Source organism: Macrobrachium nipponense, chromosome 35 (genome assembly GCF_015104395.2).
Source record: "Macrobrachium nipponense isolate FS-2020 chromosome 35, ASM1510439v2, whole genome shotgun sequence".
Taxonomy (NCBI): domain Eukaryota; kingdom Metazoa; phylum Arthropoda; class Malacostraca; order Decapoda; family Palaemonidae; genus Macrobrachium; species Macrobrachium nipponense.
In genome coordinates this window covers 5226672-5252709 of record NC_061096.1, presented here as the reverse complement: position 1 = coordinate 5252709, position 26038 = coordinate 5226672, and the positions used below count along the sequence as shown (strand labels likewise).

Below are 26038 nucleotides of genomic sequence, written 5' to 3'. Positions count from 1 at the left end.
GAGTTCTCAAACTCCTGACAAAGACGATGGCCGCCTGTGCGACAACTAGCGTCTTTGACGTTTTCGCCGATACTTCCAGAGGCTCTATCAACAGGAGTACTAGCGCGCTCCTGCATGAGTCGTCGAGATCTAGAAGGTGACGAAACAGGAGAGGGAGAAGAACGAGGAGAGGAAGAAGGAGAACGTCTGGATTTCTTGACAGGCAACCATAGATCCTTCTTACGATGACGTGATCTTGACTCTCTTTCAGCGAAAAACGTAGACAATTGTCGATGCATCGCCAGTAGGGTCTCCTTAGACGGGGAAGATTCATATGAAGGACTTATCCAGTGAGAAGACGATGGGCGAGGGACGCCCTCATTCTTTCTCTCAGGATAATTTCAGGTAGATTGGAGAATAAGACTACCTCCTTTTCACCAGAAGTCCTAACCCTCTTCTGAGGGATAGCGTCTTCAAAGTCTTCCGGAGAAGAACTAAGAGGAAGCCGCGTATGAGGACGTTCCCGATCTTCTGATAAAACGTCCTCTTCTCTAAATCCTCTCTTAAGAGGGCGGGAACGACAATGGCCGCCGGTGCGACAACTTACGTCCTTACCGCTCTCATCTTGAGAGGTCCTCCGAGAGACCCATCCTCGTTGAGGAGAGGACGTCTCGGAGGAAGAGAAATGACAATTTGTCGAAAATTGCATTTTTCCTAACTATACAAACCTGAGGTCCTTTAACAATAGGAAGTAGCTAGCAGCAGCTGGAACGGTCGTAAGCTTCGAACAAGGGGAGACGGTAGTTAACTGCTTGTCCGACAGTCGCGCGCCGCGCGACTGGGAGGTAAACAAATCACTTTTGCTTTTGGCCCATGCAAAATACACAGAGTGAGGGGTGGCATGAGGAGGGACTATATGTAAAGGACCTCAGGTTTGTATAGTTAGGAAAATGCAATTTTCGACAAATTGTCATTTGTTCCGATACGTAATACAAACATCGGTCCTTTAACAATAGGAAGACTCACTTCTTGGTGGGAGGAATCTGAGTCTTTTCATGAAACAGACTGGTGTTCGTCCATCCCTGGAATGCCTCCCTGGTCGTAAGACCGCGGGAGGGATCCAAGCCGCCTCTGTCCGATTGATCGGGGTGTGCACCGCAGGATCAATGGTCAGACCTATGGGCCGAGTACTAAGAGAGGCAAGCGTATCTCTTCGTACCAGCAAGCAAGAACTTGTTCCTGTTTGCAAGAGGCAACATAAAGTATGGGTTGTCTCAAGCTGGCATCCACTTCCTCCCCCTTGTTGGAGGAAGTGGTGGATATACGCTCCTATCCCTAGTGAAAGGGATAGGATGGGGCTCTGTTGAGTAGCTCACCTGCATCTTGTCCTTATCCAGCAGGGTGACGACCGTGTCCCTCTAACCACAGGTAGAGGGGAAGAAAAAGATGGGAAGAGGAGCCAGTCACACTCTCATTCACTCATCCATTCTTATGGTCACACCAGGACTCGATGCTGTTCAGCCTGCGAGGGTCTGGGTTCGCTACACAACGTGTTGAGCAGCCACCACGGGTCCAAGGAAAAGGATCCAAGGACCTGTGGGCAATATCCCGAAGGTAGAAGGAAGGGCATGTGGTCTGGTTGACCAGACCCCTGCCTTCAGTACCTGCGCCACGGAGAAGTTCTTGCGGACAAGGCAGCATCTCCTTCGCATCGAAGGCGGTGAAGTCCATTAGGGAGGGTATTGTGAAGGACTCGAACCAATCGTCAGTTTACCGAAGGGTTCTGAGTCTTCGCATACGAAGATCGGTACGAAATCGAGCGTCACAAATCCCCATCCCTTTGTGCTTGACTTCTCAAGAGAAGTCATGCAGTTACCTAAGACGAAAAGAAGGGAATAGTCGTATGACCTATCCCTCTTCTCGACTTTGGTTATGTACAGTACTCATACTGACAAGCTATTAAGACGAAGTAATGATTGCTCTGGAACAACCGAACTAAGTCCACAGCATAGTTCGTAACTGACTCGGGCGCTCTGACAGCTGCCGACTGACTGGTTCGGAATCAGTAGAGGCAAGTTGTCCAAGCATCCGGGTAAGTCACGTGACCTTCGCCCTTTAAAGAGTTATGCTGAGAGACCAAACAAATAAAATATTTGTTAGTCACCGATGCCGGACGGCACGGCGATGATTCTCTTAATGCATAAGCTCAAAAGGCGAAAGTCAATTGCCTTCAAAAGACTGAGGTCCCTGATGGCAAGAAAATCCTCATAGACGTTGGATCTCAGCTTAAGGAGAAACAACACTATGTGACGTTGAAGACGAAGGTAGGCAATGAATGCAACCTACGTCTTCCAGCTGAATCGAGAGAAGGAATCTCAAGATTCTAAACCTGTGCTTACAAATGACTGAAAACGCTAACGCCATTTCATTGCTGTCCGTTGTGCAATGAAAGCGGGGCGTTCTTCAGTAATGAAACACAGGGGAGTGCCGCTTGAAGAACTGCTTCTCATGGGCTGAACGTTTGGAAGTAGAGCTGGCAGGTGTGGGAGTAGGCGATGTCTTTCAATACATCTGCTAATCCGGGGTGAACAATGAACAATTGTACACCTCCGAATACAAGATATTTTGAGGACAAACTCAGATTCCGCAAAAATCATTCGCATTATCGGGATACGATGCAGCAGAGACTATTACAGAATTCTGTTACCGTGCGGTAAACAGATGAGAGTCGAATAGATATCTCTGTTTTAAAATTCTCGCAATACCGAAGACGATGAATACTAGCGTTTCACAGCAGTAGATGGTCATTCATGTACTAGAGAATCCCCGTTAATCAGAGACTTAAGTCCGTGATTGTTGGGCAGAGATACGGTTGTTATTCAATCCAAGCAGGTGAGAAAGACATAAACAACCGTCTATCTCAAAGCGGCAGCTGATACTGAAATGCCTCGGGCAATTCAGTACGCAGTAGCTGTCGCTGACTCGTCATCCTGAGTTGCCAAGTAATCCTTTCCGCAAGGAATGCGTTCGGCTAGAACCACGGAGCATAAAAGATATGCTCGAGCAATTATATTTAAGCGAAACGAATTTCGGTAAATATAAAAGCTTAAATGGTGTTGTGACAAACACCATAAGTATATAAAATTGAAACTGGAAACTCCTGGGAGGTTGCAGGCAACCCGGGTTTGCAGTTCAATTAGAATACTTTTCGTCTAAGTCGCAATCCGTAGAATAACCACAGGATATGCTCCTAAACCCCTCGGACCATTCAACTGCTTAGCAGAATCATGTCTCGAGGTTAATATACGTAGTATATTTTGTAGGATTCTGAACAACGATCTCCATCCTAAATTCTTTCCTTCAAGAAAACAAAATAAGGATTGGAGATTGACCACCTTCGTTCTCTATTAAAGAGAGTGAAGGAGAAGTCTTCCTCGAAGGAAAGCTTCAATGGTGAACAGAATACTAAGACGATAGTTCCAGCCAAACTGGATATTCCCGTCCGTTCTTCTCTATTCCAGGTTGGTCGCCTACTGTGATAGTCTTTCAGCAGCAGTCTTCTTCCTAATGCTAGAAATTCCAGGAATTCGAGCATAGGCGAGGTTCCCGATTATCGTGTAACATATCGGGGATTCTCGTCTCGCTCACTTTGGACCGTGGTCTCGCCTAAGTGTTTGGAGATCGTAAGAAACTCTAACACTCTGAATGCGCTAGAAATTCCGTAGAATTCTAAGCAGTCTGCGAAACCCCACCGAATTCGTCAAACGATATCGGCTGGTGGTCCTCTCGATTCCCGTAGAAATTGAGAATGGGGCAGGATCCCACCTCAACGACGCCGGGCTTACGTCAGGTAGGACCCGAAGGTCCCCCTGGTAGCGCAGTCCCCAACGTGGGATCCTACAGAGAAATCTCTGTAGGATCCTTCCCCTTTCCCTCGTAGCCGTAAGGAGAGAGGGAATGGGGGAGGAATTGGATACTCGCTCGCCCTTCCCTCCCAGTGGAACTAGCAGTTGGAGAAGAGTAGGAGCAGCCATCGCCTTGCGGCGATGGCCTCTCAGAGTCTGGAAAACGTATCGTCAGGAGAAAACGTTTTCCCGAGGAGGGTTACGAACTCTCACTGTAGGTAAGGGTCTGCCGCCACTGTGAACGTCGTCTGGGTGGGGCTGATCGACACCTGACAGGAGAGAGCCGATACCGTCCTCCGACTCATTCCAGTCCTCGTCGAGGTCGAAACCTCTCAGGAGGACCGAAGGAGTATTTAAATACGGTGTCGAAGACACGTAGAAACGCCGCTGTCGCAGTAGGAAGGAGGTGGAAGTAGCTTGATCGACCGGCCAGAACTGAGAGAGCCTTCTTGTCCGGAGACGAGAGACTCTGGTTCAAGACAGAATCGGCAAGCTCCGATCGCGGCAAACCCACCGTCGGTTTGGGTTCCCTCTCGGGCCCCAAAACGACTCGAGCAGAGACATGGGCTCTGCTGGTGGGAGCGGCGATCCTTCCCCCCGGTCGTTGTGCTGACGAATCAGTGCAATAACCTGGGTAAAGTTACTCTGAATCTCGGAAGTTACAGCGTCTTGAGGAGTAGGACCGTCCAGTCCCTCCAACAAGAGCAGCTCCCAGGACCCTCCTCCTTCAGAAGAAGGGCAGCAACAGATCCCTGACGGTTGCCTCCAATCACTTGCGCGTACGTCCTGGTTGGTCCTAAGACCAACCTGGCACGTGCGGCGTCGTGACGGGATCGTGAGCGGCGCATCTCTCACGATCACTCCTATATACCTCGCTCTTCCTGGCGTATGCCGAGGAAGTTGAAGGTATCGGAGAGACAGAACTGACGCTACCGCCTCTCCCCCTGACGGTCGCTCCAATCACTTGCGCGTACGTCCTGGTTGGTCCTAAGACCATACGTGGCACGTGCGGCGTCGTGACGGGATCGTGAGCGGCGCACCTCTCACGATCACTCCTAGCTACCTCGCTCTTCCCGGTGTAGCCCGAGGAAGTTGAAGGTAGTGGAGAGACAGACCTGACGCTCCCCCCCCCGCTCGCTGGCAGGACCAGCGTACGTGGGGGGCTGCAGCCGATCACCAACCCGCGGTGGGGATCGATCTGCAGGCCTGGCCGTGCCGCTCACCTGTGGCGAGCGGCTCGACTGAGAACGTCGACGCTGATGTCTAGCGTCAGGCGAGCTGTTGCTGGTTACCGTCTCCGCCCGGTCCCGATGGGAGCGGCGTCAGGTGACCTGCTAGGCTCGTTGTCGCGGTGAGACCCCGGCGAGCGTCCTCGTCGGCGCGTTCGAGCCGCTGGTACCAGCCGGGTGGCTGGTACCGACGACCGCGGGGACCCCCTTTCCTCGCCTCAACCCGTGGCTGGTCAGCGACCGTCACGTCAACCCGAGCAGCCAGCTGGTCGCTGCGAGAGCGTCCACTGGCCTAGCGAGAGTCGTCTGCACGACACTCGCCAGTCTTCTGCTCCGCGCTTCGGTCTTGGCGGCGAGCGAGCTCGAGTGTCAAGACTTTGGCTGGACGGTCTTCCCGCGGGAGACCGTCCACTCGGTACTTCTCGCTAACGAGAAGCCGAGGCGGATCCTGGTTTTAGCGGCAGAACCGCTAAAACCAGGCGAGGAAGTGCCAGCCGAAGCTGGTACTCCTCTGGTCCCCGTCTTCTTCTCCTTGGTAGAAGAAAAGACGGGCCCTGTTCCCGAGGGAGCAGGAGGACCAGCAGAAGAGCTCCCCGAATCGCCGGAGCGAGACGGGCCCTTAGAAGGTCCCGAAGGAGCCTTCTTAGGGGGGAAAACCCGGGTTACCAGCTGGTCGCTGCAAGAGCGGCCGCTGGCCTGGCAAGAGTCACCTGAGCGTCTCTCACCCGCCTTCTGCTCCGTGCCGCGTCTTGGCGCCGAGCGAACTCTGGCGCCGAAACTTGGCTGCACGGTCTCCCGAGGGAGAACGTACACTCGGGATCGTCTCGCGAACGAGAGACCGAGCCGGAACCTGGCGTAGCGGCATCGCCGCTAGCACCAGGCGAGGAAGTACCAGAGCTAACCGATACTCCTCTGGTCCCCGTCTATCTCTTCCTTACGGAAGGGGAGACGGGCCCCGCTCCCGAAGGAGCAGGAGGACCAGCAGAAGGACCCCCGTCCCACCCAGGTGGGACGGGCCCTTAGAAGTTCCCGAAGGAGGAGACTTCTTACGGGCAGTAAGGCAGCCTTCTTCTTCTTCGGCTTATGGGCCTTAGAAGTCGAAGGGGAAGAGGCAGCAGCAGACGATGAAGACGAAGATGACAGCTTCCTCTTCTCCTCTTCCTCGTCAGCTCTCGCAGGACAGTCGTCAGGTCCTCCATCCAGGAGGGAGCCGGGGCAGTTGCCGAAGCAACAGGGCCCGACTGCACCTGTCCGGAAGGACCTGGGACTGGGGAAGACACACCGTGGGCAGGACCAGCATGGACAGGCACAGGAATCAGGAGCGACAGGAACAGCAACCAGCTCAGGAGCGGCAGGAACAGCGGCAGCGGTAGACCCAGAAGGGACAGCCAAGCCAACAGCGGGAATCACATCAGCGGCAGGTACGGCAGGCCCAGCGATCGCCTCGTAGAATCATCGGCAGCCAGCGGAACCTGGGTCCTGGCGGCCGGTCCAGGGGCGAGCTGCTGGAACAGCGGAAGTCTGGGGCAGGCAACACGAAGAAAACAGGCGGCGGCGGCAACCCCACCTCGGTACGGCTGCGGCCCTCAGTAGCGGCAGACGGCGTCATCGACACAGCATGGGAGTGTAGACCAGGAGGGGGGGGTGGGGGAGCAGCATAAGCGGCCGTGGTAGTAGTGGAGACCGCCCCAGACCTCGCTAGACGCTGCAGCAGCCCAGTGGATGCTGGCCCCCCCCAGGCCACGCCCTGCCTCCGCGGGGGTGGTCCATACCTGTCCAAGGTCGTCTCCCACGGATGTAGCACCTGCGGTAACATAGATAGATTAGTAAGAGGGGTTCCCTCACGCACGGGGGAAGACATGCCCCACCCCGAACGCAAGGAAGACCCCAAATACAAAATACAACGAAGAAGCTGAGCGGGGGGCAGGAAGGAAGACGAAGAATCGGATACCAAGGGAGTCGCGGGAGAGCTTTCCGACGACTTCCTGGCAGACCTTCGCTTCCCCTACCCCGCACAGCAGTGAAAAGTAATATGAAAATGAAACAGAATACTGCCCTTGCGATTCACTTCATAGAACTTAAAGGGGAAAAGATCAATTCCCGGGTAAGAACGGAAACTTGATCCAATAATATGATGCTATCATAAATATATATGAAAATGAAACAGAATACTGCACTTGCGATTCCATTTCACATAAAAAAAACGTAAGGATCAATTCCCGGGTAAGAACGAAAATTGATCCAAATTAAATTTCATGCAAATAAATAAATGAAAATGAAAAGAATATTGCAATTGCAAATCCACTTTCATTGCATTCTATTATACAAAATTAAAAGGCTCGTGCCGAGCGCAAACACACTCTCGGTAACGAACGCACAGGCAAACATATAATGAAAAGAGTACTTACATTTTTCAATTACACACTTTCGCCCAAAATACATGACTCGGCGCGAGCGCGCCCGCCCTCGGCACCGAGGCATAATCAAGAGTTCAATTCATGAAAGAGAGGAAATCGCCGCATCTACGGCGATAGCTCCATGTTGGTTCATAATTAAGTAATGAAAATGAAAACAGTGTACTTACAGTTCATTTTCAAGTCAAAACAAACCATTAGTAGAAAACACAATATAAACAAAGCATACGACGATGAAGCAGCTAGAGCGATGACGAACACGTCCTTCACACCCGCGGCCGAAAGCAAAAGTGATTTGTTTACCTCCCAGTCGCGCGGCGCGCGACTGTCGGACAAGCAGTTAACTAATGTTCTCCCCTTGTTCGAAGCTTACGACCGTTCCAGCTGCCGCTAGCTACTTCCTATTCTTAAAGGACCGATGGTTTGTATTACGTATCGGAACAAACATTCTTTTAATATTCGAGCTCGCACACAATCTTTGGCAGCCTGGGAATCGTCTTCAAGTACTGCCGAAGGGACGCCAGACCGGTGTTTAGTTCCCGTAACCCTCCTTCGGCTTACGACATGTCCATTCCCTATGTCCTGGGAGTCCGACAGAGGTCTCAGCCTGGAGGCGCTATAGGACCGGTTTGATGCCCCCTCCACAACATTATCACTATCACTGCACTTTTGCACATTAGTTTGGAGCGCGAGCACTTTTGATTCAAGGTTCCGAATCGACTCCATAATTGTAGTAAGAGCGTTACCTTCAGCAATCACTTCATTGCCCGAAGGCAAAATAACAGGGTTAGGCGTAATAGGCTCTACATTTATATTAGACTGCGGTGTTTTATCACCGCGACTCTTGACAGAAGCACTCCTGGAGGAAGACCTCCTGATTCTGTCACGTTCAAGCTTACGTACATAAGACTCATACGCCTTCCACTCAACATTAGTCAGAACCTTACATTCTTTACACCTATCATCCAATAAACAAACATGCCCTCTACAATTCGTGCACACCGTGTGAGGGTCTACCGAGGCTTTCGGTAGCCTAACCTTACACTTTTTCACACCGCACACCCTGAAACTAGTAGAACTAGATCCAGACGTCACGAATCAAGAACAATCCAATCCAAATTCAAATTCAAACCACAATAGCGTATGCCAAGTCACAAAGCCAATTTCAACAACCAAAAGACAATCAGAATACTTAAGTGACCAAAGAAGTTTCGAAAATCCTGAGCGGAGGTAATGGAAACAAGTGTTTACACTACCGCGACAGAGAAAAATCTGAATAGAAAATGGGAATGGTTCCTAACGCCCGCCTCCCAGCGACGGGAATGGGTACTAACCACCTGGCCGACCACTGCGTGTGCCGGGAGTTTTGAAATTCTGTCGAACGTCAGAGAATACAGCTATATATATATCTGGCAGGTAAGTGTCATGAACAAACCACCATTTACAAGGTAAAAATGAATTTCAGTTCAAACCATGACCCCGGGAATAAGACATCTCATACTTTCAATAATGGGTATAGGCTAAGCAACATAATGTTTTATTGAGCTGATTACAACTGCAATCTTGAGTAATAGCTATCAATAAACGTTACATAGGCATACGCTAATATTGTTCAAATGAGCGCTGGGAAGGCTGGAATGGATGTGGTATCGATGCTGGTTACGAAAGGGACCGGATGCGAGAGATGCCATTTAAGATTTACATACTGCTCTAACAACATAGGGTAAAAAACCGCATGGTACAGGGGTGGACCATGTACGATCAACGTGTACAACCCCAAGAAAAGTACATTATAACGCGTCCTGACACCAGAGTAGAGGTCTTTAGCTCCGTTTCTCACCAACAAGAAGTCGCGTCTGATGCCATCTCCGATGTCAGGACTCGTTATAATATGTTATTGTTATAATACAATTAAGTTTGTTCATACTTACCTGGCAGATATATATATAGCTGTATTCTCCGAAGTCCGACAGAATTTCAAAACTCGCGGCACACGCAGTGGGCGGCCAGGTGGTAGTACCCATTCCCGCCGCTGGGAGGCGGATATCAGGAACCATTCCCATTTTCTATTCATATTTTATCAGTGCCACTGTCTCCTGAGGGGAGGTGGGTGGGCACTTAATTATATATATCTGCAGGTAAGTATGAACAAACTTAATTGTATTATAACAATAACATTTTGTTCATGAGACTTACCTGCAGATATATATATAGCTGAATCCCACCTTCGGATGGTGGGAAGAGACAGAATAGGAGTTGTAGGAAACAACTTAAATTAAGTAGATGATATTACACCTTGGTTCCTCACCTGTTAGCAAAGTAGACTCTGTGATTACTGTCACTACAGCCTGCTTGTGCTTAATCAGAGTTGCCAGCCAGGTGGAGACCTGTAGTGCTGGTGCGCTCTGAATGCTCTGTCAACGGGGACGTGACCTCAATGTGACAAGAGCATAGAGCCATACAAATGAGGGCAACGAAGCAACTGACCACCACCTGACCAACTAACAAAGACCCCCTGAACACTAAGCTAAAAGATGGGAGGTCTTCACCAAAGCCTCACCACAACCAAAAAACACATCAACTAAAACTAACCTAAACCTAACTAAGGGATAGGGAGAGAGCTACCTTCAGCCCCCAAGACTGTGTCTGCAGAAACGTATGGCCCAAGAGAACAACAGTCCTCGTATATCGTTCTCACATCTCTCAAGTAGTGTGAGGCGAATACTGAATTGCTCCTCCAAAAGGTGGCGTCAAGGATGTCCTTGATCGACATGTTCCTTTGGAAGGCAAGCGAGGTTGCAACAGCTCTGACCTCGTGAGCTTTCACTCGCAAGAGGCTCAAATCGATCTGTGTGGAAGACGAATGAGCCTCTTTAATGACGTCCCTCAGAAAGAACGCCAAAGCGTTCTTGGATAACGGTATATCGGGTCGTTTAACCGAACACCAGAGATTATCTGAGGGACCTCGTACTTCTTTAGTCTTGTGGACATAAAACTTTAGAGCCCTGACAGGGCACAGGACTCTCTCAGGTTCTTGGCCCACAAGGCTTGTCATACCCTTGATTTCAAAGCTCCTTGGCCAAGGGTTCGACGGGTTTTCATTCTTTGCTAAGAAAGTGGGACTCAAAGAGCAGACAGCATTGTCCCCTTTGAAGCCCACTCTCTTACAAATGGCCTGAATTTCGCTAACTCTCTTCGCCGTCGCCAGAGCAGTTAGGAAAAGAGCCTTCTTCGTCAAGTTCCTAAGAGACGCTTCATGTAAAGGTTCGAAAGGACTCGACATTAACAGTCTAAGGACTAAGTCCAGGTTCCAAGAAGGAGGCCTCGTCTGAGGTATCTTGGATGTCTCAAAGGATCTCAGGAGATCGTGAAGATCCCTGTTATCAGACAGGTCTAGTCCTCTGTGTCGGAAGACTGCCGACAGCATGCTCTTATATCCCTTGATGGTCGGGACCGCCAGTTTCTGCACATTTCTTAAAAATAGCAGGAAATCGGCTATCTGGCTCACAGAGGTAGAGGAAGAGGAAATTCCCTCCTTTCTACACCATGCCCTGAAGGAAGCCCACTTCGACTGGTAAACAGCTCTCGAGGACGATCTCCTAGCATTGGCGATCGCCTTTGCAGCTGCTTTAGAAAAACCTCTCGCTCTGGCCAGCTTTTCGATAGTCTGAACGCAGTCAGACCCAGAGCGGAGAGGTTTCGGTGATATCTTGCGAAGTGGGGCTGTCTGAGTAGATCTTTCCTCCAGGGCAATGTCCTCGGAAAGTCTATGATGAATGACATTACCTCTGTGAACCATTCTTTCGCGGGCCACATCGGGGCGATCAGGGTCAACCGCGTCCCCTCCGATGCCGCGAACTTCCTTACTACTTCCCCCATGATCTTGAATGGCGGGAAGGCATATAAGTCCAGGTTCGTCCAGTCCCAGAGCAGTGCGTCTATCGCGACTGCTCCCGGATCCAACACAGGAGAGCAATAAAGAGGCAACCTCTTTGTTCTCGACGTCGCGAAGAGGTCGACTAACGGACACCCCCACAGTCTCCAGAGCTCTCGACAGACGTCCTGGTGCAACGTCCATTCCGTCGGCAGGATCTGATCTTGTCGGCTGAGAAGGTCTGCTCTGACGTTCTGGACTCCCGCGATAAATCTCGTCAGGATCCTTATCCGTCTCGCATCTGCCCACAGCAGAATCTCCCTCGCTAAATAAAACAGAGGACGGGAGTGTGTACCTCCCTGCTTCTTTAGGTACGCCAGGGCTGTGGTGTTGTCCGAGTTGACTTGGACTACTTTCTCTGCAACCTTTTGTTGGAAGAACTGTAGCGCCAGAAAAACCGCCGCTAGTTCCTTTACATTGATGTGCCAGGACAGCGAAGGAGGGGGATGGCCCTGTTCCCCCTTCCAGGTGCCTGACACTTCCTCCCCTCCCAGTGTTGCTCCCCATCCCGACACCGAAGCGTCGGAAAACAACACTAGGTCTGGGCTCAGAAGCTTTAGGGACAACCCCTCTCGAAACTTCCGAGGATCTAACCACCATCTTAGATGGTTCTTCACCGATTCGGTGATGAAAAGGGTCGCATCCAGATCCTCTCTGACTCTCCATTCGTCTGCTAAGAAGAACTGGAGAGGTCTGAGGTGTAGTCTTCCCAGGGAAACAAACTTTTCCAGCGAGGAAATGGTTCCCAGCAGACTCATCCATTCCCTCGCCGAGCAAGCTTCCTTCCCCAGGAATGCCGAGACTTTCTCTAAGCCTTGCAGCTGTCGTTCCTGGGACGGAAACGCTCGAAAAGCCACTGAATCCATCTGAATCCCCAGATACACGATGGACTGTGTTGGGGTCAGATGCGACTTTTCGAGGTTGACTAGAAGTCCCAGGGACTTCGCCAAGGCCAACGTGAAGTGAAGGTCCTTCAGACACCTTTCTTCTGACGATGCTCTGATAAGCCAATCGTCGAGATACAGGGACACTCTTATTCCTGCAGAATGTAACCATCTCGCTACGTTCTTCATGAGCATGGTAAATACCATCGGAGCCGTGCTTAAACCGAAACAAAGGGCTCGGAATTGCCAAACAATTTGTCCCTTAGCATAAACCTCAGAAAAACCTACTCCTTGAAAGAGGGTGGATAGGCACGTGAAAGTATGCGTCCTGTAGGTCCAAGGACACCATCCAGTCGCCCGGTCTTAAGGCTCCTAGAACCGACTGAGGTGTTTCCATCTTGAATTTTTTCTTTTCTACGAAAAGATTCAAGCTGCTTACGTCCAAGACTGGACGCCACCCCGACGACTGTTTTGGTACCAGGAAAAGTCTGTTGTAGTATCCTGGTGACCCCAGGTCTAGGACCTGCTCCACCGCTCTTTTCGAGATCATTTGTTCCAAAAGATCTAAAAGAACCTGCTGTTTCTCCCCTTGATACGACGGGGAAAGATCTCTGGGAGTCGTTGAAAGAGGAGGAGGGTCTACAAAGGGGATCTTGTACCCCTGTTCTACTATCTTGAGGGACCACGCATCTGTATCTCTCTCTCTCCACGCTCCCGCAAAGAACTTTAGCCTGGCTCCGACAGGCGTCTGAAGGACTTTCTTTTCATTTAGAGGTTTTAGGTTTGAAGGAACCTCTTCCTCTTGCCAGTCCTCTCTCGAGGGAGCAGCTCTCGAGGGAGGAGCGCTCCGAAAGGGTTTAACCTTCCTAGGAGGTCGTCCCGACGACGACGTGATAGGGACTGCAGGACGTCTAGAAGACTGGGCCAAGAGATCCTGGGTAGCCTTCTCTTGTAGGCTCACTGCCAGGTCCCTTACCATAGCCTGGGGGAAGAGATGGCTCGAAAGAGGTGCAAAGAGAAGTTCTGCTTTCTGCGATGCAGAAACAGACTTCGCTGTGAAATTGCATAACAGCGCTCTCTTCTTGAGGAAAGCAGTGCCGAAATGAGACACTAACTCTTCCGAACCATCCCTGACGGCCTTGTCCATGCATGACAACACATTGGACAGCTCCCCCAGACTCAAAGAATCAGGACTCCTAGATTGAAGATCCAGGGCTCCTAGGCACCAGTCTAGGAAGTTAAAGACTTCCAGAGTCTTCAACAGACCTCTCATGTGATGGTCTATCTCCGTGGGTGTCCAAGAAATCTTCGCGGACGACAAAAGGGATCTCTTCTGGGCGTCTACCAGACTAGCAAAGTCCCCTTGGGAAGAGGACGGGATCTTAATTCCTACTTCCGATTTGGTCTCATACCAATGCCGCCTCTCCCACTCAGCCTTGAAAAAAGGAGGAAGGGCGAAAGTCGACTTGCCCGATTCTTCCCCCCCCCCGCCGTTTCCATCCAGTTTTTTCCCCCCCCCCCCCCCTGCAATTTCTTAATGCTCTCTTAGTTGGATAAGGAAGTCTTCATCCTCCCCACCGGTTCCGAAACCTTTGGCCCGACTTCGAGGAGAACTGAGAGGGCGGAGACTTAGGAGCTGCAGGCTGGAACTTTTCCCCAAACAAGGAGCGTAAAAGTCGTACCAGCACCTTGTAGTCGGAAACCGACGAAGCTGACGGCTGTTCTTCCTCCACTGAGTCAGCCGGACTACTGTGTTCTCCTTCCTCCCGAAGAGGCAAAGGAGATAGAACCTCTGGAGAGGGCGTGCGCCCCGCGGGTCTAGCCTTCAACAAAGGCTTCCGAGGAAGACTAACCTCCGCTTCCTCAAGGCGACCGACCTTCTGTCGATCTTTAGAGCTCGAACTACGAAGAGCTTCCTGACCTCGCTGCGCGTCAAGAGAGGAAACTCTAAGTCTCTCTCGAGGAGCGTCCTTACGCTTGACGCTCAAGCGTCCAGCTTTCGCTTTCAAAGCGTCCTTCTGAGCGCTCTCAAAAGCCTTCTCCACAGGCAAAGCGTCAAACAAAGCCACCCGACGAGCGTCCTGCCGAGCGTCTTCAAACGCGTCCTCCAAGGCGTCCTGTCGAGCGTCTTCAAAGGCGTCCTGACGCGCGGGCGGAGACAGCGACGAACGAGGAGACAGAGAAGGAGACTGCCTCGTCCTCTTGACAGGCAGTCTAGCGTCCTTCCTTCGCTTAGGCTCAACTGCTGCTGGGCGAGTCTTCCGAGCCATTAAGGTCGCCAATTGGTCTTGAAGCGACGCAAGAACACTCTTCGTAGGTGAAGAACCGAGAGGAGGTGAAGGGCTGCGCCTGCGAGAAGACGAGGGGCGGGGGGACGCCTCCTTCCTTCTCACAGGAACAGCAACCTGCCTCTCCGAGGCGCGAGAGAAGCGCTTCTCAGCGTCGTCCTCGGACGACGTCCTACCTCTCTTCTGAGGAGGAAACGCGTCATACGACGCAGGCGACGACCGCAACGAGAGCGGAGAGAGGGGACGTAAAGCGTCCTCCTAGGAAAAGTCCTTTTCAGCGGACGTGAGTCACTCCGAGAGCTCCACCCCTTGCGCGAGGGCGCCTCGGAGGACGAAAAACAGTCCTTTAGGATGCGAGCCTGAGCACGCTCCTTGGCAGCATGGGAAAGTAGCAACAGGTCCTGCCGAAGGGACGCCAGATCGGTGGGGAGCCCCCGTAACCCTCTTGCGGCTTTCGACATGCCCACTCCCTGAGGTCTGGGAGTCCGACAGAGGTCTAGACCTAGAGGCATTATGGGGCCGATCTGACGCCCCCTCCACAACACTAGGGGCACGATCACACACTTTAGTCGAGCCGTTTTCCAGGGCCAACACTTTATACTCTAGAGTGCGCAATGACTCTAGAATCAGAGAAAGGGCATTACCTTCTCCAGACACAGAACTAGGGCCCTCAGGCAACAACACAGGATTAGGTGAAGCAAATTCTACTGGTGTTAATATAGGCGAAATGTTACTTCCCTTACCTTTCGTAGAACCGCTTTTAGAGGAAGACCTCCTGATCCTATCGCGTTCTAGCTTACGCCGATAGGATTCATACACCTTCCATTCATCCTCAGTCAAACTTTTGCATTCAATGCAACGATCAACCAGCAAACAAACATGCCCCCTACACCCCATACATACTGTGTGGGGGTCTACCGATGCTTTCGGTAGCCTCACCTTGCAATCACTTCTCACACACACTCTGAAGCTCACTGAACTTGATCCCGACATCACGTTCATACAAAAGCCAATCCAAAATCCAAAAACAGTCCACTATCGCGTATGCCAATCCAACAATCCAGAGTCAAAACCAAAAGTCAATCCAGATACTTATAACGAGTTAAATCCAAAAATCCTGGGCGGAGGTCTGTAAACAGGTGTTTCCTACGACCGGCGACAGAAAAAAATATGAATAGAAAATGGGAATGGTTCCTGATATCCGCCTCCCAGCGGCGGGAATGGGTACTACCACCTGGCCGCCCACTGCGTGTGCCGCGAGTTTTGAAATTCTGTCGGACTTCGGAGAATACAGCTATATATATATCTGCCAGGTAAGTCTCATGAACAAAGTACTTTTTTTGGGGTTGTATACGTTGATCGTACATGGTCCACCCCTGTACCATGCGTTTTTACCCTAGTAGGTATTTTAAGAAGACCTTACATACTTATTTTTGTTTGTATGGCGCTTTCATATATCACATTATGTTGACGAAACTTCAATCTTTTTAATGGTATGCTTAAAGATGTAATTGTATTATTGTTTCACCAATTAAATATCGAGTGAATAAGGGTGATCTGGCTGAGTAAGGTGGACTCAAGGCGGTTTTCCCTGGTAAAACTGACCGGCTAATACCAAAGGACTTACACTACCGGACATGAATTCCTTCGTCTACGCTCAACTCATAAAAGGTTCAGACTAACCTGAACATGGCTAACTAGCCTAGTAGTAACACATGGCTTACCTACCTACTACTACTAATACCTAGGTATCAGTAAACTAGGAAAACAGTGTACAGAGGTCCCGCTTTTCATGCACCTCAACAGCTAAAATGACAAAGCATGACACGTACCTACCCAGAATCTTATTTCGGTGATAAAAAATAACCATGCAACTAGCTCAATCGTTCATGGGAGGCGTTTCAGGTGGCATGAGTGACAGATAAGATGATAACAACTTTGTTTACATTTTTGTCTTTTGGACTTGTCCTCTTCGGTTCGGTGTTCTGTTCCTCAACGCACACAGTTCCGAGCTAGCGAACACTATACTCTACCTGGTTTGGGTGCACCGGAAAAGTATTCAGATTATAACGGATTTTCCTTTTTTTTCTTTTTTTGTTAACAGTTTATTTGCCCTTCCTTTATCTGCTGCTGACTTCAGTTGTATTTCAATATTTCTTTCACTAATGAGATTGTTACGTAAATTTACAGAAGAGTTCCGCGCGGAGATATCGCAATTAATTTTTTTAACTGAGCAATGTAGTATGTGTACATAATGAAATGCAGGTGAGAAAATTTTAGGAATTTTCCCCTAGATAATTCGAGACCAGTTTTGTCTTTTGTTTATGTTTGCTTCTATTTCTTTATTGTAATTAGTACTGCACATTTTTACTAAGCTTCTAGCTTAGCACTGTCCACAGGGCATCCTCAGTTGATCCTAAATTACTTCTTTGAATAAATTTTTATTCCTTGAGTTTGTTATATAGAAAAACATAATTTTTATTCTGTACTAGGCCATATTCTGATAACAATGCGGTGTGTACTACAATTGTTACTCATACTTTCCTCGGAGGATCTCCAATATAGTATACTACTGCATTTTCTCCAGTTCTTTCAAGTCTTTTCCAGTGATGCTACCCAGGTCCTACGCAAGCAAACAATGAAGAGACCGCAACTGTTTTATCTCATCTCACTTCTAACGTCTCTGTGCATTTTAATTTTTCTTTACATACACTCTACCTTTTGATTTCTCTTCTTAATACCAATCTCCTTTTATCCATTTTCTGTGTACCTACCTACCATTCTCTTAGATACTGCTTTTTTACAGTATTTATTTAACTGTTTTCCACTTCTCTTCGTATGTGATTTTCAGTTTTCTTCATTCGTTTTTCTCTTATGAGCATTGATACCTTACGGGGCTTAATTGGTGTCAAATGGAATTTTTTTCTAGTTACTACACCAACAGCAGTTTCTGCTCCTAATTTTCTGTTGGTGGTATAGTTACTTCTTCAACAAATAATAGAGGCTGTTTTTATACTTATACATACCATTAGTACCGAATTCACTGCCTTGCTATTTTCATTCACCTTTTGAATACGTATCTCTCTACCTTGTAATTTTTCCTATTTCTTTGGTAGCTACAGTATTTCAGGTCTAGTTTATCGAAGCATTTGCAGGGATCGTCGAACCATTTGTATGTTGGAGAACCTAACAGTAGTATTTTAATCAATTATGACATTTAAGGCTAGCGGGTGAGCTACCGCCTCCTTCCACTTCTCGCTTTTCAAGCAATTAGTATATGTACTTTACTAGATATGAGTATTCCTCTCTTGTTTTCAAGTTGATTCGCTTAGTTTTTTTCATGCAGTGACAGATTTTCCCATCTCCCAATTTACTAGTGTTTGGCTCTTCTTCAATGTCACTTCTGAGGAGTGCCAAGCTCTCGGCCACTCTGTCCGCGAAAACGACGGATGGCCTTTTAGCCCCAAACCTTCCACAACGTCTAGTTACAGCAGAAAAGACGAAGAAAACAGACTGGTGAATATCATGTTTAGCATAAAGGACAGATCGCATCATACCGTATTTATTTGGGACTAAATAAAATACAAGTTGATCTTGTTTTTTGTTTGTATGGTGTTTTTACGTTGCATGGAACCAGTGGTTATTCAGCAACGGGACCAACGAATATGACGCCTCCCGCTCCTGGAAGAATTTAAACTATACGATTAAATTGACAGCCTTTTGAATATTACAAAATAACAATTCATAACATGTTTGCCGATACAAAAATTTAACTTTGAACGTTCAACCTTATCGTAATTTTATTTTGTATATATATATATATATATATATATATATATATATATATATATATATATATATATATATATATATTATATATATATATATATATATATATATATATATATCATATATATATATATATATATATATATATATATATATATATATATATATATATATATATATGATATATATATATATATATATATATAAATGATATATATATATATATATATATATATATATATATATATATATGTGTGTGTGTGTGTGTGTGTGTGTGTGTGTGTGTGTGTGTGTCACTCACACAACCCTCTACAATGTATTGACACATGATGGTGCAAATTGCGTTTCTTTACAATGTGATACGAATCATCAATCAAAATTAGTCCGTAAATGAACGAACACATATAATAGTGAAATGGTAGCACATTTGAAATCAGCAATATTTCAACAGAGTTGATTGCAATATTTCAAATAAAAGTTCACTGTTAATGCACAGGTGTGTATCCTTTGAAGGTCAGAGGTTACTAGCATATGACCATTATTGTATGAGGCACTTTTTATTTTATTAAAAACTTCCTATGCATCCTCTATGAGACAGCGAGGTGGTTTCCTTGTCCGCTGACTGGTCCATCTGACAGGCGGCATGGCAGGCTGGCTTGTGCCGCAGGCGCCATGACTTGTGGTGATTCCTGCTCAGGCTCTGGTAGAAGGACTATTGGTGCCGGCAATGCAGGCACTTTTTGGATATGCTTTTCATCCCTGCGGAACACTCCCTGTGCTGTTTCTGCTAGGTGGGAGTGATTGGCCTGATCACTCTCGGTGACCATGCCTAGTTGCGACCAGCCCTTCTGGTTGCCTGTCTTCACGGTAGGGGCTGGCCAGGTTGAAGTTGAGGGAGACGTTTAGCACCATGGCGTTGGTCATAATAGTACTTGTATCTGTCTTTGGCAGCCTTGTCAGTGGCTGCCAACTTCTCTCTCTCCTCCACACTTGGGTTAAGTAATCTTGCATGTACTGGTACCATGCCTTTCAGGGGGAGCTTCATGAATGCCATTGCTGGGCTCATACCTGTGGTAGAGTGCTTGCTGTTCCTGTAGTTCAGCAAGGCCACATCTGGATCTTCTTACTGCAAGATCTTCTTGGCAGTCTGGACTGCTCTCTCTGCCAGGCCATTTGATTGTGGAATATGTGGACTTGATGTGGCAATGTCAAATCCATATTGTTTGGCAAATTTTGCATATTCACTTGACATGAACGGAGTTCCATTGTCTGACCGTACAGAGTCCGGTACTACATGGGTTGCGAAGACTCCCTTCATCCCAGCAATGACTGTGGCTGCTGTTGTGTTACTTCTCAGTGGCTTCACCTCGATCCATCTGCTGTAATAGTCAATTATGACTAAGTAATGCTTCTTGTTAAATTCTAGTAAGTCAGTTGCTAGATGTTGCCAGGCTCTTTCTGGCAATTCTGTTGGCAAAAGAGGCTCATGTTGCTGTGATGGTCTTTTCTCGTGGCACTCCAGGCAGTTGCTGACAAGCTCTGTGATGTGTCTGGTGATGCCTGGCCACCACACACTCTGCTGAGCCCTCTCTTTACACTTTGTGAGCCCTTGGTGGCTTTCATGGAGTCTGTCCAGAATGTTTTTCCTCATTGCTTCTGGTATTACTGGTATCAGGACAAAATCCCCCAGAGGACAAAGTCCCCCATAGGGCAAAATCCCCGTAGGACAAAATCCCTCCTGCCAGAATTCCCCTTTTTCTACCGTTTGCTTGTTTTTCTAATAAGGCAATATTTTTTTTTACTAACAGCTACATAAACTAAATCTTCTTAAAGTCATAGCAGTACAGTTGTTTGCTCATTTTTCTTAAAAGGCGAGATTTTTTTACTTACATAGTTTAACGTTTAACTACATCTTCTTACAAAGAGTTCATTTAGAAATCACTTTAGTACTTCCACCCATAGAAGATGGAGTTTGTGAAGAGTAATAAAGGACAGGTGAAATTGCATCGTGAAGGATATATTTACGCTAAACAAAAAGAATTGGCAAACAGTGTGGTATCATACGAATGTGAAAGAAGGCGATCTAAAGCATCATGTAAGGCAAAAGTCAAGGTGAGGTCATCAAAGAATTACACAGCACATACCCACACCAAATACAGCGAAATGTGAAGCTGCAAAAGTATTTCAAAAAATTAAAGAACGTGCATAACAAACAGATGAGACCAAACAATCTCTGAAGGTTGTGCATCTATATCAGACGAGGTAGCTACAAAATTACCTTCCATCCATTTCCTTCAAAGAAATGCACGACGCTATAAGCAGAAAAAGAGGAACTATTTACTGTTGCCATCAAATACTTAAGATCTTGTTTTACCTGAAAACTGTGTAAAAACCACCAGGGGTGAAAACTTTTTGTTGCATGATTCAACGTTTGACGGCAAGAGAATTTTAATATTTGGAACGGCCAAAAGCTTTACATTTTTAAGAAATCATCCTCATTGGTGTTTGGAAGGTACCTTTAAAGTGGTTCTTGATCATCACACTATACCCTGCATCTATGTACTATTACCAGACAAGACCCAACCAACCTATAGCAGATTTATACAAGAAGTAAAAATCTTGACAAATTGCTCGCCTGAGAGTGCAATGATCGAGTTTGAAAGAGCAATACTGAATACTTTAATAGCGCACTTTCCTGAAGTCGATGTTAAAGGCTGCTTTTTTCATTTGTGCCAAAATATTTACAGAAAAATACAAGAGTTTGGTTCACAAAAACATTATCAAGATAATAATGATTTTTCTCTTAAAATGAGAATGGTAGCGGCCCTTGCCTTTATTCTCCCTGAATCTGTTCATGAAGCATTTGAAAAGCTCTATGATTTTATGCCAGAGTAGAGTTTGCCAATTTTGGATTACTTTGAGGATCACTATATTGGCAGGCCACGTCGACGAGGACACCGAGAACCCACATCTAGCATACCTCTGTGGAATATGTATGCAAGAACAAACAATGAACTTAATCATACAAATAATTCTGTGGAAGGATGGTATCGCAGTTTCGTATCATTTGCTGGGTGTTCCCATCCAGCCATCTGGAAGTTTATGAGTCTCTTAGAGCAAGAAATCAACTTTTAAGATGTTCAGATGGATCAGATTATTTCTGGTATGGCTAGTGAACCACCTAGAAAGAAAAATAAGGATGCCGCGTCACGAATCAAATCAGTTGTGCTAACATACCAAGAAAAAACGTATTTAGATGATCTTACAGGTATTGCATTTAACTTGGGGTTTTAAACACATGTTCAGTCTTTGAATAAACAATTTAGCGTTTTTCCTAAAATTTGCATTTTCCTCAAATATTTTTATTGTTAAGAATTCCATCTCCTGAAGATGAAAGCTAAGTTAGTTTTAAAAATTTTATTAGTAATATTCAGTTAACTAGAACTATATATGCTATAACAAATGTAAAACCAGGAAATGACTGTATGAGTATTTTGATATATTTCTGTTTGGAACTATAAAAGCAATAAAATATAAAACAAGTTACTACTATTATTGGTTGCTTACATTTTCATGAATTTAAATTTGTCCCAGGGGGATTTTGTCCTGGGGGGATTTTGTCCTACGGGGGATTTTGTCCTTCGGGGGATTTCGTCCTAGAACCAGTATTACTATTCTGTTGCCGTACATCACAAGACCGTCTACGACTGACAGCATGGCGCGTACATGGAAGAACAGCTCTATTTCAGGTCCTGCAGTTGTAGAGTGGCGAGGCCATCCATCCATTATGAAGCACAGGACTTTGTGCAATGTTGAATCCTCATCTGTAGCCTTCATTAATTCTGTCTGCTTTGCAGGTGAGGCTGGCCAGTGTGCTCTTACCAAGTCTACGAATCTCCTGGTCTCCTCCTTGAGATGGTCGGCATGGGCCGTTGTCAGAAGTTTGCGGGACAACACGTCTGCAATTACCAGGCTCTTGCCTGGCATGTACACTGACTCTGGGTTGAATCTCATCGCTCTAATCAGTAGGCACTGACACCTCAGGGGGGATGTGTCCAGGCTCTTGGATGATAAGAGCGCAACCATTGGTTTGTGATCCGTGAAAAGCTTGAAGGTTGGGAGCCCGGTCAGGTACTGAGAAAAACTTCTTGCATGCCCACACTCCTGCCAGGCACTCCTCTATTGCGTACCTCTGCTCTGCTGGCGTCAAGGTCCTGGAGCAGTAGGTGACTGGTTTGGAAACTTCTCCATGCTGCTGTAAGAGTACAGCACCCAGCCCAAAGGAGCTGGCATCAGCGCTGACGGTCGTCAGCTTTTTGGGGTCAAAGTAGGTGAGTGTTGCAGCATGGCTCGCCAGCTGCTTGGCCTCATGGAATGACTTGATCTGCTCTTCAAGAGGCTTGAGATAGGCTTCATGGTGCTGGACAGGTTCGGCAAGAACTTGGCAAGATAACTGAACATACCCATGACAGTCCTAAGCTCATATATATCTTTTGGTGGGGGCAAACTGGCAATCACCTCTGTCTTTTCTGGGTGGGGCTTGATGCCATCTTTCCCAACCAGATGACCAAAGTAGGACACTTCAGATGCCCTGAACTTGCAATTGCTCTTGTTCAAGGTCAGGCCTACCTCCTCGGCGATCTTCAGCACCTTCTTCAGATGGCGTTCATGCTCTTCCTGGTCTTTACCATGGACCAGAACATCATCGATGATCACTTCTACCCCCTCTTCAGCTCCAAACAACTCTACCATCTTTGCTTGGTACTCGTCAGTGGCGAGGCTAATGCCAAATGGTAGTCTCTTAAACATGAAGTGTCCAAATGGTGTGATGAAAGTTCTGAGTCTCTGAGATTCCTCGTCCAACAGGATCTGCCAGAAAACCGATGCCGTATCCAGGGTTGAGAGGACCTTTGAGCCGGCCAGTTTTGGGAGCGCAAAGTGTGGACGGTGTACTGCTGTGTTTAGATTCTTCAGGTCCACACATATGTGAACATTGCCATTTTTCTTCAGTACAGGGACCGTGGCAGAGCACCAGTCCGTTGGTTCCGTAGTTGGTGAGATGACGTTACACTTTTGCATCCTCTCCAACTCGGCCTTGACTTTCTCCATCAGGGGGAAGGGCACATGTCTGGCTATGGGAATGCATACTGGCTTGACATTGTCTTTTACATGGATGTGTATTGGCTTTGTCTTCATTGTCTCAATACTCTGGTACTGCTCCACCTCTTCAAGATGTGCAACAAGCTGCATCTTAGTGGCAATGTCCCTTGCTAGCAAATTGGACCTGTCCCCGTCAATCACGATGATTTTAACACCGTAAGCAGTCCCCTTATAAGTGATTTTGGTGGTGAACTCCCCTACCATCTGCACACTTCCGCCTGGAGAGGTGAGAGTTAGCTTCGTTGATTGTAGTGGCGGGTGTTGCCTTAACTTCTGGTAACTATCATTGGACATAATAGTTATGTCAGCACCTGTGTCAATTTTAAAATTGACTTTGCAGCCTCCAACTTCCAGCTGCACATACCATGGCTTGTCATTAGATGTGCCATCCATGGACCCAAAAAAGAATTCAAAGTCAGCTGGTTCTACCTGATCTACTGTTATGGGCTCCACTTCCACTTCGCTCGCTTTTGACAGTCCAGATCTGCACACTGATGAAAAGTGTCCAATCTTCTGACATTTGTTGTACTTTGCAAGTGTTGCTGGGCAGTTTTTGTTCTTGTGGTATGTGTACCCACAGGTATTGCATCTAGTCTTGCTTTGGGGTTGGCGGCCTGTTGCTTGGCTGCCACCTCAGCCCCTGCAGCGGCCCTTTCCACTCTGGATGAACTTCCCCTCTGGTTAGAGTTGCTGGGCACTTCACTGGCACTGGTGCCACACTGTTGTTGTAGCTTGTTGCGGAGGCTCTCCCACCTCCTTGCGTAGTCCACGGCTTCCTCCAGAGTATCTTTGGGCATAAACTGGAGCTTTTCTTGTAGCTTTTCATCCTTTAGGCCGGCGATGAAATGGTCATGGACCTGGCGGTCCTGGTTCTGATAGTCACACTTAATAACCAGTTGCTGAAGATCAATGAGGAAACTGTCGATCGATTCCTCCCCTTGTATACGCTTGTTGAAGATGGCACTCTCATAGACAATATTCACCTTTGGCACATAGGGGTTTTCAAATTTATTGAGCACGTCATCGTAGCAGGTGCTTTTCTCATTGACTTCAATGGTGGGGGGCTGTCCGGCTTCTACATTAGGATTGGGAATCCTCTTCCTCCTAAAGTGAAGGTCTGCATCACCTTTTCTGCCTTCCTTGTCCCCATGTTATACAACAAGGTGCTTATTCTGATCACATCTGATTTTGCATCAATCTCTGTCAGCTGACTGTACCTCTTCCAAGCAGCAATTCAATCTGGCCAGTCTGTCCTGGGGGTTGGAACAGTTGCTGTGCCATAATGAGGGTGCGTCGAACTGATTAAGCAGTGTAACAAACAATCGAACTTAGCATGTAGGCTATATGCAATTTCTTTAGAGACAGTCAAATTAGCTGCATTTGACAAAGGTCAAGGGTCTGGCTGGCTCTTGCAATTAGGGTGTTCCTAGGAACTCCTAGCAATGACAGGTGGCTATAACAGCTGCCTAAGACAGTGGTGCTCACAGTAAAAAGCAGGTAAGTGTTCACTTCTGTTGCACAATCACACATGTGATTTTCTTCCTTGGCTGCAGATCCCTTTTTATTGCAATTATTGTCATGTTGCTTATTTTTTTCATTAGTTGCCACAGCAAGTTTCCTTCTGACACCATCTCATGTTTGGCATAAAGGACAACGAAGACAGATCGTATTATATCGTATTTATTTGGCACTGAATAAAATACATATTGATCTTGTAGAGCAGGAAAACAATGAGAGCAATACTGTGCATGCGTGACAACAAGACAGACTAGTAGTAGTAGTAGTAGAGAATATGACAGCGAACGTAACTTCATGTCTGTGTAATTTATTGTGCTGGTATGAACTTGGTGATGACCAGACCAAACAGAGGGGAAGAAGGGAATTTGTGCTATTGAAATATTACTCTTTTGTATCAAAGAATAACTAAATTATCCAATGTATATGATTTAACAAACAAGGGAGTCGCGCTAGGTGAATATCCTTAGAATTACGAGAACCCAGTAAGTGTGTCAGGTTTAAATGTTGCCTCATTCATCTTGAGAAAACACGTAAGAATTATACTTATTTCTGTCTCTTAAAATGAAATATTAAAGATGATGGGTAATAAACTAGTTCCTATCTTGGTGTCACCAAGTTGACGTCGAAGCAAAGTCTCTGGGTCTGGATAGAGTCATTTCACTTGATAGTGAGCCAGATTGCATACATTTAAGGCAGCCTGGCAAATACTCTTCTCCTCTGATAGCCTGTTTTTTTGCCTAGAACTATGTGTAACAAGTGATTCTTTATCCACGGGTGAAAGCTGGGAATGTAAAGTTGTAATGGCGTGAATTTTAGTTGATAGTTGTTAACATGTTGCTTAGTTTATTTTTGTATTAAAACATCAAAAGCCCTTCGTATCTTTCCAATCCCTCAACTGTGTAGCCGTAGTTTTGTCATCTGATCTTACTATCGGCTCG

General features: G+C 47.1%; 1 protein-coding gene across 6 annotated transcripts in view; it reads right to left on the bottom strand.

Moving 5' to 3' along the window:
- The window catches only part of LOC135208401 (formylglycine-generating enzyme-like), a 226969-nt gene that overhangs the window by 186685 nt on the left and 14246 nt on the right, over window positions 1–26038 (bottom strand). For 2 of the 6 annotated variants that reach the window (XM_064240531.1, XM_064240537.1), the window contains exon 1: window positions 16261–16287. The exons of 1 other annotated variant lie outside the window; for it this stretch is intronic. In XM_064240531.1, the coding sequence (XP_064096601.1) occupies window positions 16261–16272 (12 nt within the window). In that variant the 5' untranslated portion in view covers window positions 16273–16287. Of the gene's footprint in view, window positions 1–16260; window positions 16288–16361; window positions 16652–26038 lie in introns of those variants that run through there. 3 more of the 6 variants (XM_064240532.1, XM_064240533.1, XM_064240534.1) reach the window with 3 other exon arrangements.